General features: G+C 48.3%; 1 protein-coding gene across 1 annotated transcript in view; it reads right to left on the bottom strand.

Annotated features, from left to right (window-relative positions):
• LOC119100304 (uncharacterized) overlaps positions 1–13,579 on the bottom strand; it is a gene marked incomplete at its 5' end in the record, with an annotated part of 121,517 nt that overhangs the window by 27,553 nt on the left and 80,385 nt on the right. Inside the window, 2 exon segments of the mRNA XM_037223410.1 lie at positions 1,015–1,619; positions 11,306–11,462. Coding sequence (XP_037079305.1) covers positions 1,015–1,619; positions 11,306–11,462 — 762 coding nt within the window.

The raw sequence follows: 13,579 nt of genomic DNA, 5'->3' as shown, positions 1-13,579 counted from the left end.
GAGCCGGCCACGTCTTCAAATGAGACGCGACGAAAACAGCGAGGCGAGCGAACCGGCCCCGGCCAGACCAGAGGCCCAGCTCTCGCTAGATCGCTCCCAGCACAGCCGAGTCAGCCGGCCGGCAACAAAAGCTGCCCGGTCGCGGCGCCGCGGGGCGGAACGGGGCGGACCGCGCCGAAAACAGACGGAGCGCGGCCGACAAGACGCCCAGGCGCGCTCAACTGGTGCCGCGCCGGCCGCCGCTCGCCAAAACGGCGGACGGCCAGAGAGGGGCGCCGCTGCGGGAGATGATTACCGCAGCGCGCCGGCGCTGACAGCATACAGCGCAGTTCAGGGAAGTTTCAGTACCGGATGGAAAGCTGTAAATCGCTCCAGCTTATCCCAGATCAAATACTGAGCGTTTGGTAGATGTGCGGATGGGTCAGAAGAAATGGAAATGCAACTGCGTGCATTTAGGAGCGCCAATCCGTGAGTATCACGTGGTCGTGAGTATACCATGAGCAGGAGGTACATAACCCTGCAGTAGCTTCACTCGGTCGTCCTGCCACAGCACAACGCCGCACTGGCAAAAGTTACCTAATCTATAGCCTCCATTCATCTCAGTGAAATATCAAATAAATAAAGTCGATGCGAAATGGCCTACCATAAAAGTCCTCATAAATCCGGCGGGTCCTTCGACACAATTTTCGGACGACCTGACACATGGTCACAAACTCACAACCATTTACTTAGCAGGCCGATCCTGTGACTCCGAACCAAAGCTGATCGCAATGGTTCTCGGAAATCTCCGCCATCTCAAGAAAATACAATGCGTATGGTGTCGCTTCAAGTTTGGCTACTTGATGTTGCATATCTTCGACCCATGCAAGGCTCCACTGAGCAAATACAAAAGCATTGCGGACGGTATGGCAACAACGTCAACTGGTTCTGCAAATGTTTATGTGCGCAAAGTCGACACGTTGCCGACCTCCGCACAAACACCCGCTGAGACACCCATCCTACCCCGGCACTCACCTCGTCAAACTGGTCCTGCACCTTCCAGCAGTGGTGCACGAACTTGACGTTCTGTATGGCGCGTTCGATCTCGAACGGGTAGCGCCGCTCGTCACCGAAGAAGTTCAGAGCCTGGAGCCGGGCGCTCTCATCCATCTCGGCGTGCACAGGCTGGAACGCGCCGAGGGGGGCGCTGGCACTGGGCTCGAATGGAGCCGACGCCGGCGCGTCGCGCTCCGGCATGCGCATCAGGATGAACCGCGGCAGCTCGTGGATGAAAAAGCTGCGCACCCAAGGCGCCATCTTGTGCGTGGACGGCTTGCGGTAGTGGATGTTGAGGATGACGATGGTGGAGATGACGGATATGGTGACCAGGATCATAGTGAACAGCAGGTACTTGCCGAGCAGCGGCACCGCCAGCGACGTCGACGGAATGATCTCCGAGATGAGCAAGAAAAACATGGTCTGCGAGAGCAGGATGGTAATGCAGAGGGCCACCTTCTCGCCGGAATCGGCCGGCAGGTAGAACACGAGCACCGACAGGTACGAGAGGCCCACGCACGGGATGATGAGGTTCACAGTGTAGAACAACGTCTTCCTGCGCAACGTCACGTTGAAGTAGATATCTGAAAAAGACGTATACGGTGTAAGTGAGGGAGTTTATCGGCGGGCACACATCCACGGAGTGCCGCTGGCAATCTGCTGAGTGCTGCTGAGTGCTATTGAGTGCCGCCGCCAACAAGTGTCGGTAATCGCCCGGCTGATCAATATGCGGTACATGTTCCATGCGGCTGTCTAACTGGGGCTTTAACGGCTTCGGAGACGCATCCGGCCCAAACATATGGCAATGACATCGACATTTCTCAGGCCTACGACGATGAGTCCTTGCGCGAACAGTCGGCAGGACTGTTTCGTTGGTGACGTAGATGTGGAGCATCCAAGAGGGACCAGACTAGCGGAATGCATCATCCAAACGCCTTCAATGCTTTTGTCTCATTTGCTCCAAGGAAGTCCTAGTCCCCGTCACATATTCACACGCCAAAGTAAGTCTTCTTCCTGACATACTTACGTCACTTGTTAGCTGTGCCATACCGTTTACACACATCTGTAGTACTAAGTATGCCCAACATCACGCAGTGATCTCAGTAAAGTACCGCCTTTGTGAGCAACAACCTTAGATGGTATCCAACGATAAGCTGTTCCGTCTACAGGGGGCCAAAATGTGTTAAATATGAATATGCTTCCGTGTCCAGTGCTAACGCCGATGCCTTGACATTTACTATTATGTATCGCACCCCATCATTCTGCAACTAAAACGACTGAAGGGAGCAGCCATTTAGCCATCTGGCCAGTTTTAAGTGACCTTGCACTTTATAGCGTCATCCACTCTCTTGGTCTGTAGCAGGCCACATCATAGTGCCTAATCGTGTCTTTTGCCTCGCTGTCTGACGCAGTCGCTGGCTGTGCGTGGTCCGAACACTACATGCTCCGTTGATCCAATTCGTGCGCGCTCCAACTGATCCACGTGCCTAACCGTGTACAGCATGCAATTTTTTCATGCTATATGGCAATGGGCGCCAGCATTTCCGGGAGCCTTATTTATGGCGTAGCTTTTCTGATGTGGTCACTGCTTAGAATAGGAAAAATGTTCCATGGATGATGCAAACCACATAATAAATGGCCGGCTCCCGTTTGAATCCAATGCTGCATCGCTCGATCCATAACACAGCCAGACGTGATTTGTATCCGCCGAAGCTGTTCCGGCCTGCCAAATCTAAACCCCGGTCACCTCATAACATAGGGCTGACACGATCGACCCCGGTCGGACGTGCTCCTGGCGACAGACAGCTGCCCGCGAGCGTCTGGAGTGCACGACTGATGCAGATGTGACCTCGATTGAATTTGGCGCAAGTTGTCTCAGCACCAAACTACGGACATGAAGTACGAATTCCAAAAATGCATCCGGAAATCGGTACATCATTACCCGAGGGCGAATCTATGGAGGTGCATGCTCGGAGATATTTGTGTGGTGACCCTCCACCCACGCTTCAAGTACAAGTGGCCCCAGGTTCAGAGCTACGGAATGAGACGCTCTGTGGGAGAGCGAGATTGAATTTTGTACAAAAGAATGGGGTGTGAAACCATCACGCGGCGGGAGCAGCCGTCCCGGAGCGTTGAGATAAAGCTACGGTCCAACGCTGCCTGCCATGCGTGCCTGCCAATCCAGATCCAGAGACTGATAATCTACCCGACGCCGTTCTACAGCGCTGTAACCAGCGGCCTTTCGCGACGGCGCCTGAGGCGTCATCGCACTCGTGCCCGCAGGACAGGCCCGGCCGGCGGCAGCCCTTATCTCGGCTGTCTCATCAGCCGGCGGCCCTCCAGCCCAAGTTACCCCATAGCAGCCGTAACAAATCTCCGATAGCTCCATCGTCGGCAGAAGAGCACTGCACTCCGTCGCGGAGAGCGGGCGGTGCTTGCAAACTGAAGCGTCAGGAATTCATCTGCGTACTCTTCCGCCTCAAGATACGCTCGCAGGCGCTCATTTGCATAAGGCGACAGAACGGACCAGCGGGCGTTTTAAGCGTGAGATCGTTTGACCCTGGCAAGGGCGGGAGAAACTGAAATCAGTTGCTACCTTCACGGGATTATGTTTCGGAATAGCTCCAGTTATTTTGAAGTAATCCTCGTGAAGCCTTTAGTATGCTCTGCAGGCTTAATTCCTCACATGGTGTGGCAGTTTGAGATCCAGGTGGATCACCTCAGCGGCTTTTAGCTGGGGTACACCGGAACGAATCACGTCAGCGGCTTTTAGCTGAGGCATGTCGGACCGGATCACGCCAGCGGCTTTTAGCTGAGGCATGCCGGAACGAATCACGTCAGCGGCTTTTAGCTGGAGCATACCAGAATGGATCACGTCAGCGGCTTTTAGCTGAGGCACGCCGGAATGAATCACGTCAGCGGCTTTTAGCTGAGGCATGCCGGAACGAATCACGTCAGCGGCTTTTAGCTGAGGCATGTCGAAACGGATCACGTCAGAGGCTTTTAGCTGAGGCATGCCGGAACGGATCACGTCAGCGGCTTTTAGCTGAGGCATGCCGGAACGAATCACGTCAGCGGCTTTTAGCTGTAGCATACCAGAATGGATCACGTCAGCGGCTCAGTGGCATCAACGACTCTTTTGGTATCAAAAACACAGCTGTGCCCTGTATGGTCGCTAATCTATGGCGGGTCAAAGACGGGCCAGCGTGATTTCTAGGGAAGCGTTCTGTGCGATGGGACCACGGAGTGTAGTAAGGAAGCCAGTCGCATTCAAGATGGTTTTTTAGACAATTAGACAATTCATTTAGGATTACGACTAATCCCATCAACCTTGCGCCAGGTAAAGAGACTGAAGTTACGAGCACGAGTTTAAGCCCAATCGCACTTAAGTTGGGGACCTTGGTTTCGGGGGTAGTTTTTGACGCTCATTTCGGTGCCGCCGGGACATCAGCAGACATCTTATTTAAGCCTCGTTAAGGTCAATTGAGGCCACCAATGTAAAATCTCCCAGTGAAAGTTAGGAACAAAACGTCCCACGTAGTATTTCACGCATATTTGAATTCAAATATGAACACAATCTCAGAGGTTTTTGCTATACATGACCTTCTGAATGTCAAATAAAGCAATAAGATGGCATGAAGACCAGTGATCTTTTGCTTAGAAGAGGTATCTAGGTTGAAGGGAGTGCTCCACATTTGTATGGGGTTCTGAACTGAAATATCCACATTGAAAACCTTTCGATGTAGTTCGCGGTCATACACTTCTTAAAACCTAAACCTCTCTGGCTACTGAGCTTTAAGGCCGCAAGGATGTGGGAGAGTAACTGTAGGAGAACATTTTTAGGTCACCTTGGAATGCATGATGTCATAATAATATCATCTAAATTCTATTATTCCATTGTCCACACGCCGATCAAGGCCAAGGAAGATATAACAGTCGAGTCGCTCATGGCGTGCGTGAGCACAATTTCTAGACACACCGGCTGCCACTTGGCTCTCAATAAGTCTTGTGCAGTGGATGATGACGCAATCAAGCAATGACGTAACGAGAGGCACATTTACTAATTAGAGAAAATGTATTGTCTGGAGCAGTCTCGTCCACTTAAAAGTATACCACCAATTATAAGTGAATATTTCATCCTATTTCACAGTTGGTTCAGTCTCTTCAAATGTAGAATATTCCCTTTAAAGGTGGTTGCATGAGAAGGCCCGAGGACATTGCAGGCACCAATCCGGAGTTTGGCCTTATTTCACCTGAACGTTATAACCTAGGGACCTCACAATTGGTCACAGGTGAGTTCATGAATGCCCATCTCCTCTGTAAATTTGTGCTATTTACTTCCCTCGATTTATGAAATACCGGGGGCAGATAAACCCTCACCAGGGCACGTCGCATTCATCCGATCACCAGGGGGCGCCGATGATCTTTGGCATAATCAAGTATACATCCCGAAAGGAAACGCACAAAATGTAGGATCGCAGATCGAGGACGATCGTTGGACTATATGTGTAGATAGCTTACGCAGCGCTACTTGGCGCTGTCAGGGATGTCGCAGCAGCGAGCATTCGACAAGCTGTTTATTGTGGTCAGACTGGAACTGTGCGGAACCGAAGCATTGCGGCAGCGATAAGATAGTCAAATACACAGCGGCGGCGACATGACTGGCTTGAAATTTCCGGCTTGCAAAAACGGGGGCGCTTATGGCCGACCGATAACCGAGTACAGACCGTCGTTTCAATTTTAAACGCTTCATTTGCATGCCATACTAGGCTAAGCTCGTTCCGCTAACGAGCCTGTTCCAGATTTATATGGGGTTTTGAACTGGGACAGCCATTTCAAGATAATTTCCTGCAGTTTACAGCAATGATCTTTTCGGACTTCATGTCCTCTCGTTTGTGAGGCTTGGCGTACGCGAATTTGTGCAAACCGTTAATTTCATATAACTAATCTTCATCCATCATTTCAAGTCACTCAAGCCTAATTTCAAGTCACCAAGAAATGTGTAACGGCCTAGAAACGTCCCAAGAAATCTGCCTCCTCATTAGTCATATTGTGTCCCAGGTCAAGGACAAAGGTAACCATTGACTCAATAATGTCTGGCTGGACGTCAGTACTAGTCGCTGGTGCATAATACAGGCATTTGGGCGGTTCTGCTAGCTGTGACGGAAATGAAGCTGGCAATAGAGAAGATAAGAAACGCGCCGATACCAATCACGCAAACGCAAGTAAAAAGTATCATCGCAGACAAATGTACAAGGCCGCCACGAGAAATGGCCAACACATGCGCAGATAATGATTGCAAGTTCAGCTCACATGCATAAATAACAAGCGACCTTACGGCGAGTTGAAGTATTACAAGAGACTCAGCCCGTTCACTATAGTGGCAATTCTGACCGCCAGTCTGATAGTTCTCTGGCGTCATAAAGACGTTCGTGATGTAATCAAACGATTACGTAACAAGGAACACATTTTTTTAATAGTGAAATTTTGCTGTCAAGAACGATCTTCCGCACTTCAAATAATACCAATACAGGTGAGCTTTCCCCATCATATCTGATGTTTGCCTCAAGATCCGCAAATCTTTACCACGCCTTTACCTTTACATTCCATTGTTATCAGTATACACTGCATGGCTTTGAAGGTGCTCTAAAAATGTTTTGTGAAAACTCAGCAATTGCTAAATAGAACTTATCTTCGCTCACTGCAAGTGGTGAGTACGTGCAGTTGTTTTCCCGCGGCTGCCTTGGCGGTGGAGGCACGATTTTAGCCTTATGAACTGCAAGTGGCGAACGTCCATCACTTGTGCGCATACACAGGGGCATACACACATATAAACCCCGGAGGCACGTGCTCCTCTTACAAAATCTATGGCACATATTAATAGTCAAGTCAAGTCAAGTTGTCAACGTCAACGTCAACGTCAAGTCCGTCCCGTTGGCTCAGTTAGCTAGAGCGCCTGTCTTCCGCTCCACCCACCCGTGGCAGGGTGGGTTCGAGTCGCTTTAGGGCGCTCGCTATTTGCCCTTGACAGGTATGGCCTGCGGCCGGTGGCAGCGGTCACGCTGAAGGTCAGTTGACGTCATAGGGCAGGACGGACCGTGTCGAGGATTGCGGTACGTTAAGCTTTCGCCACTAAATTCTGCCGTTGCCTGGAATTGCGCGATCGGGTGGTGGGGGTCAGGGCTCTTACAACAAACACTGCTTAGCGTGAGCGCTGATCCCATAAATCCATCCATTCAAAGGGTTCGGATCAAATTTTTTTAAAAAAATGCTCCCTTATAGAGATGTTGGTGGATGCTCCTTTTGCTCTTCAGTTCTTCATGGATTTCGAATACATCATTCTGCATGCCCGGTTGGTCGCGCGCCTGGGTGGTTGGTTGAATACCCTTCGTTCGGGTGGGGGTCAATTTGGCTCCACTGAGATCTCAGGAACTAAGAGATCTGGACACACCAAATTCACAGGGTGCGTTGATCTGTGCGTGGAATAAGTTTTGGTCAAAGGTCAAAGTTTGAGGCTACTAGGTCATGACCTTCGGGTCCTTCGGTTCAGATAAGAACAAACAAGGTCAAACTCTAGATTGTTCTCCGAAGTGCCCCTTGAAACTAGATACTTTTCCAAAGAAAAGGCTACACACTCATTGAAGGACAGTGACCTTTTTTGACCTTCTGAAGGTCATGGTGACCAAATTCGTACGAGACTGCTTTGAGTTTTGCATTTGAATAACCGTCAAAGATTACGCTAGGCAGGATGTTCCTGAAAGCAAAATGTTAACCGGGATCATTTTAGGACATTGACTTATAATGACCTTTTATAAGTCCAAAGGCGGTTCCTATTATCAGTAAATTCGATATGAGCACCAGAAACTATCCCATACAGCAAGCCCTATAGCAATAAAACAGGGTGGTTTTTACCTTCATACCTGATCATAAGTCAATGGAGTTTGTTCGTTCAGTCTTTGTGATGTCTAACAAATTATCTCAGAGATGTATGGCATCGTCCAACACTCCATTGTTGCATCAGAATGAACGACTTCCTAGAACTTGACTTCGCTAAATTCATGGGCTGTCTCGGACCTGTCGTAAGTCAGTGACCTCACAAGGTACATCTACATTTGTCATACCCAACGATCCGCTATTCAATTGTCTACAGCTATGCAAAAGTTGGCGCGGCCGCGCCGCGCCGTTCTGAAAACATTCTGGAAAAAATTTTCGGGGAGGAGTCATCAATTTGAGCCCACCCGATCCCGCGTTAAACGTGGGATGTATGCACATATTTTTAGGCGCTTTCGTGCACTGCTTGATCTGGCTGCTTCTTCCTGCAATATTGTGGCATCGCTATAATTTTACCTCACCTATTTGATAAGTGGCAAGTGTTAATGGCAAAATGGCAAGTAAAATGATTAATAACAAAACGGCTGAAAACATGGGACAAAACCGTGTCCGAATTTCGACGGCATGGCGTCGCAGCCGCACACAACTTATCAATATTAGCGTGGGAGGAAACAGACACAAGTGCTGGCAAACAAGTAGGTAGATGCCCTTGGAAGAGCACGCGTTACTGCACGCAAACTATGGATCATAGGTTATTCATATACGTATATGTATATGACCTTTAACTCCGTTTAGTGCGTTTTTTAGGAGGTGTTGTCCGATCTCAATAACCAGCACAGATAAGAACGTGAAACAAGCTGCATGGTGTTGCCAAATGTACAGGTCCGAGGTTGCTAGCAAATATCGACCTTGAATGACGTATAAGTGCGCCAGTAATCGAAATGAACAAAACCGAGGCCACAAATTGTCGAAATAGGTTTCAAATTGAAAATGCTGTGGTCGATACCGAAGGGGACTGAGAAACAGCAACTGTGCCAACGAACAGTCCTGTTCATGCTGGCCAACCACGCCAGCAAACCACTCGCGTTTTTTTTTTTTGCAAACGGTCACAATTACCGAAACTGTGCACTGTTGCAACTTCATCGATGTCGGCGATTCAAAATGGCAAGCCTGACCACATACTTAGCCTGCCACTTCTTTAGCACTACGGGTTATGTAATATGACTAATGCTAAATCAGTGATTTCGTCTGTGAAATTGACATGGGAGTTCCACGCGCATCGGTATAACCAATGGTTATCTGTTGTTAAGGCTGTCTGGCTACACTAGTTGAATTTTGACAAATGTGTGACAACTGACAACTTCCGCATTCGTAATCGCCTAACTCGCCTTATTTCGCACGAGGTGTGTTACCGATACAATGTGTATAATGTGTCAGCCATTCAGGACAGCATTTTTGCTCAAAAATGCATTGCGTGGACATCTGCGAAGACGAGCAAGCATACATTCTATAACGAAGTTAGATGCAATACTGGGGTAAAACGATCGATGGCTTGGACCTCACATGCAAAAATTAGCCATGTCGAGTGTAAAAAATAAAGACCTCGCAAGGACTTAAGGAACGAAAATTATCATTAATCTCCAGCTTGAGAAGTGCGTAGAGAGAGCGTAAGGGGTTGCTTTCAAACGCCATCAGTTGGTAACGCAGCCCGTCACTGCAAGGGCATTGCTGTATTGGTAGTGCTAGAAACGCATCATCTTCACATGGGGCTGAATGTCGGTGACCGTGCTAGCGAAACATCCGACTAGCTGCGTCAGCATAAACCATGATCTGAACACACGTTGTCAAAGCTATCCCTCGTTGCCAGATACATCTCACAAATAGCGCGCTTTCTATTCTATGACGGACTACGTGACTTATTTCCAGCGCACAAAATACAACAGCATGTTTGAGCCTTGCCACGCGATCTGAAAACTCGGCTTCGGTTTCGTCAGCTTTTGAACAGGCTGTGGCCCATTCTTCATGGGCGCACGAGTGCATTATCTCCATCAATCAGCCGTCCGGAAGCGGCTGGCTGAGTGCCTCCGACCGGGAGGCAGGCAGTCGCTTAACTCACAGAGGTGCCCAGCAAGTCAACGATAAACCTCTCCAGATAGCCGTGCCATGTTGTGCAGGCCAACTGTCTTAGAATGCGCACGATACTGCGCCAAGCCAGTGTTTATGGTGTGTGCAGTCAACGCCGTGAAAGCAAAAAGTTTACACCTATAGCTCCTTTTGAAAAGACAGACTATCCCCAGGCTTCTATTTACTCGTGTGTATATCTACTGGCTCAACCAGCTTAGGCTTGGGACCAGCTGTATGACAACTGACAACTTTGGAAAATGCGATCGCTTAGCTCGCCCCATTTCGCGCAAGGAAATTTCCTTAAATGTTGCTTGGCATGTGTCAGAAATTGAAAACAGTATTTTTGCCAAAAAATGCATCATGTAGACATCTGCGAAGATTAAAAAACAAATGATCTGTAACTAAGCCACAAGATGCAAGACTGGGAAAAACGTTCGATGTCTCCGACCCCAGACGCACAAGTTATGTGTTAAGCTCCGTAGACACATGCGTTAAACAATCGCTATACAGAATGGCACGTGCGAATCGCAGGTGAATTCACATTTACGCGTCAAATGCAACGGCTTATGTATTGCAATCAGGTCAGCATAAGTAGCTCAGTTTCGTCAGTTTTCGTATAGACAGAGCAGTGCATAATTCTGCCACAATTCGCCGTTGACAGATATGGCCTGCGGCCGGTAAAAGCGGCCGCATTAAAGGTCAAGTGACGTCGGGGGCAGGACGGGCCGTGGCGATCATTGCGGCACGCTAAATTTTCGCCTCTGAATTTTGTTTTTGACCAGGAATCACACGATCGGATGGCAAGAGTCAGGGTTTCCACAACAAGCACTGCACAACGTGAGCTCTCCTCCCATAACCCCAGCCAATCATTAAAGAAATTCACGAAGCTAACAGTAGGCAAACGAGACGAACTCAGATTCGGTCTCAGCTCTTCATCCTGCGTTCGGTCGTGCGCATCACTTGTTTACTCATTACATCTGAACTAATGCTCTTAAATGCAGAGAAGTGCTATAAATAAAGCGTGCCGTGTCCGTCTGTCCCACTCCTTCCCCTAGCTCGCCTGACCCTCGCTCCCAGCCTCTCATTTACCGACAGGGCCTGCTGTTTATACTGCATGCTCTACCTCTCTAATCCTTTCTCTACGCCTGGCTTTCATTCGTTCACCCTTCCTGTCTCTCTGGACGTCCGAAATTGTCAGCAGCAGAAAGTGTCGAATTTCACCAGCTCTGATCCGATTAGGGCTGACGATCCTCCCCCGGAGGATGTCTCAGCAGCGGGTAATCGAGCCGAGCCGGCTGAAGCGGCCGCCACACACCTGGGTACGGCTCCACGCAGCAGGGGTAGAATTTCTCGTGTCGCGTGGCGGGCGCGCGCAGAATGTCCCACTCCACGCTCGGGTAGTACTCCTTCAGGTCAATGCCCAGTTCCACGAAGTTCGAGTCGGCCGATTGATGGATGTGACGCAGGTCAATCTGAAATAGTGGTGCTCAGTCAGCGGGTGTCCGGCGCTCCATCAGCCGGCCTTTTCCCCCACCCCTGCGGGCTCTCTGACCGACTCAGCCGCTCGTCGGACTCAGTACGGAGGATCGTGACATTTACAAAACGTGCCACTCGGCGAGGCTATAGGGGGGCAAACGATCACCTTCCATAAAAATATCTTTACGCCGGTGTTTCTTGCTCCCGTTTTGGGCGAAAATGACAAAAAGTTGTTCTGCAGGTCGGACGTAGTCAGAGGCATAATGATGGGCCAAGACATTGAGATAGCTACTCATTCTACAGAAAGCGTTTTCCAGCTTGATTGTGCATATATTGAGGATGTTCTTGCATGCACGTTTGCGCCATGACTGAGAACCTGCACATTTGCTGTGGAGATGCTGTGGAGATGAATCAAGGTGGAGATGTGATGTGATTTCTTAAATTATTTTTTTTTCCAGTTTATACAACGAAGGCACACAACCCTCGCTGTACAAACTAGGTGTCTTTCCACACCTGCAGCCCGTTGCATCCATTTGTGGGGTGATAGAGGTGCATTTTAGCAAGTGGGAGGATGGAGCGAAGAACATCTAAGAATAAGAAGGAATGCCCTTCAAGGATGGGCAGTATCAATGCTTATAACTTCTGATATGATGTCAGTGACATACAACACTGACTGGGTGCTGGTATGTCGTTGGTATTGCAGCTGCTTCATTTGAATAGGAAAATGGTTTATCGTACTTTTGGCATAGGTAGTGGAGCTCAGAAGGCAACAGTAAATTGGACAAAACAAATCTAAAACTACACTGAAAAAGCCTCTACATATTATGTGTTTTGAGGATAATGAATAACTCCAACGAGCATCTTGAAGTATCTTGACATTTTATCTTTTCGCACTCCGAGGAGCTGTAACAGGGTTGAGACCGTACCGAATGTAGCATTTTGTAATCCAGTTCATTATCAGCTGGCCGTTGAGTTTGTGCATAGTTAATAGAGTCGAGGATTTATAATTCGACCTGAATTCTCAAGTAAACATTTGAGTACAAAACATCCAACAAATTTTGATATTGCTGGCCATCTCTCTCATCACAGAACTAAAGAGCAGGCCGGTTTACAGGTATGAGATAAAACGCTTTTTATTGTCATGAGATTGTACAAAGAGCAAAAAGACGCTAGAGATGTACACCATTATCTTATGCATGTACTGATATCAATCTTGTATGACTTTCACATAGATTCTGGTAATTTAGACCGTGTTGGGAAATGAGAGGCCTAACTATTGGTGCCCAAATTTTAACTTTCACGACACTGCCTAAGTGTGCAAACCCACAAAGAGCTTGAATTTCAGTTGTCTTGTCACTCTCTGAAGGGAATATACGATAACATTGCAGCCTGCAGCACACATAAAGCTATCAATTTTCCGTTTAGGTAAAAAATACCACCAAACATTAATCTTTCAAAGCGAAATGTTCCGTGTCATGAAATATTAATGTCACCTTATTACCACTCCAACTCATCAGACGTCTGCAAACTGTGATAGTAATGTCACCAAACCACACGTTCTAGTTCGTTTTTTCCACAATTATAACCACGACATTGATATTTCATGACACAAACATGCTCCCTTGACAGTTTAATTTGTAGTGGTATTTTTGGGCTCAAAAGAAAATTTATGGTGAAAAGTGGAAACCTGGGTATCATCAGCTAAGTCCCTCACTTCCTAGCACGGTCTAAATCAACAAAATCTAGCATGAAAGTCATACAATATTGATATTGGCAGAGGCATAAGACAGTGGTCAACACCCATAGTTTCCTACCTCCCTTTAGCTCCATATGCGATATCATGACAATAAAAGGTGTTAGCGGTACAAATCGTTGAATTTTATTTCATAAGGCTTCCAGGATTTCACATCACGATCCTCAACGCCACAAGGCCGTCTTTTGCCAAATGCCCTCAAACCCGGGAAGACGGCGAAGCCTCCTAATAACAGAAGCATTATCTTGCCAGCCGGCATCTCCTTCAGCGTGCCAACCTGTTTGCTGGTGGCACGTAAGCAGAGACTCTGAGTAAACAATCTCATAATTCATCCGATTTTTTCCGCCAACTTTGGCAAAA

The sequence above is a fragment of the Pollicipes pollicipes genome, unplaced genomic scaffold, assembly GCF_011947565.3.
Source record: "Pollicipes pollicipes isolate AB1234 unplaced genomic scaffold, Ppol_2.1 Scaffold_4881;HRSCAF=5763_pilon_pilon_pilon, whole genome shotgun sequence".
In the NCBI taxonomy this organism is placed as follows: domain Eukaryota; kingdom Metazoa; phylum Arthropoda; class Thecostraca; order Pollicipedomorpha; family Pollicipedidae; genus Pollicipes; species Pollicipes pollicipes.
This window is presented reverse-complemented; position numbering and strand designations above follow the sequence as displayed.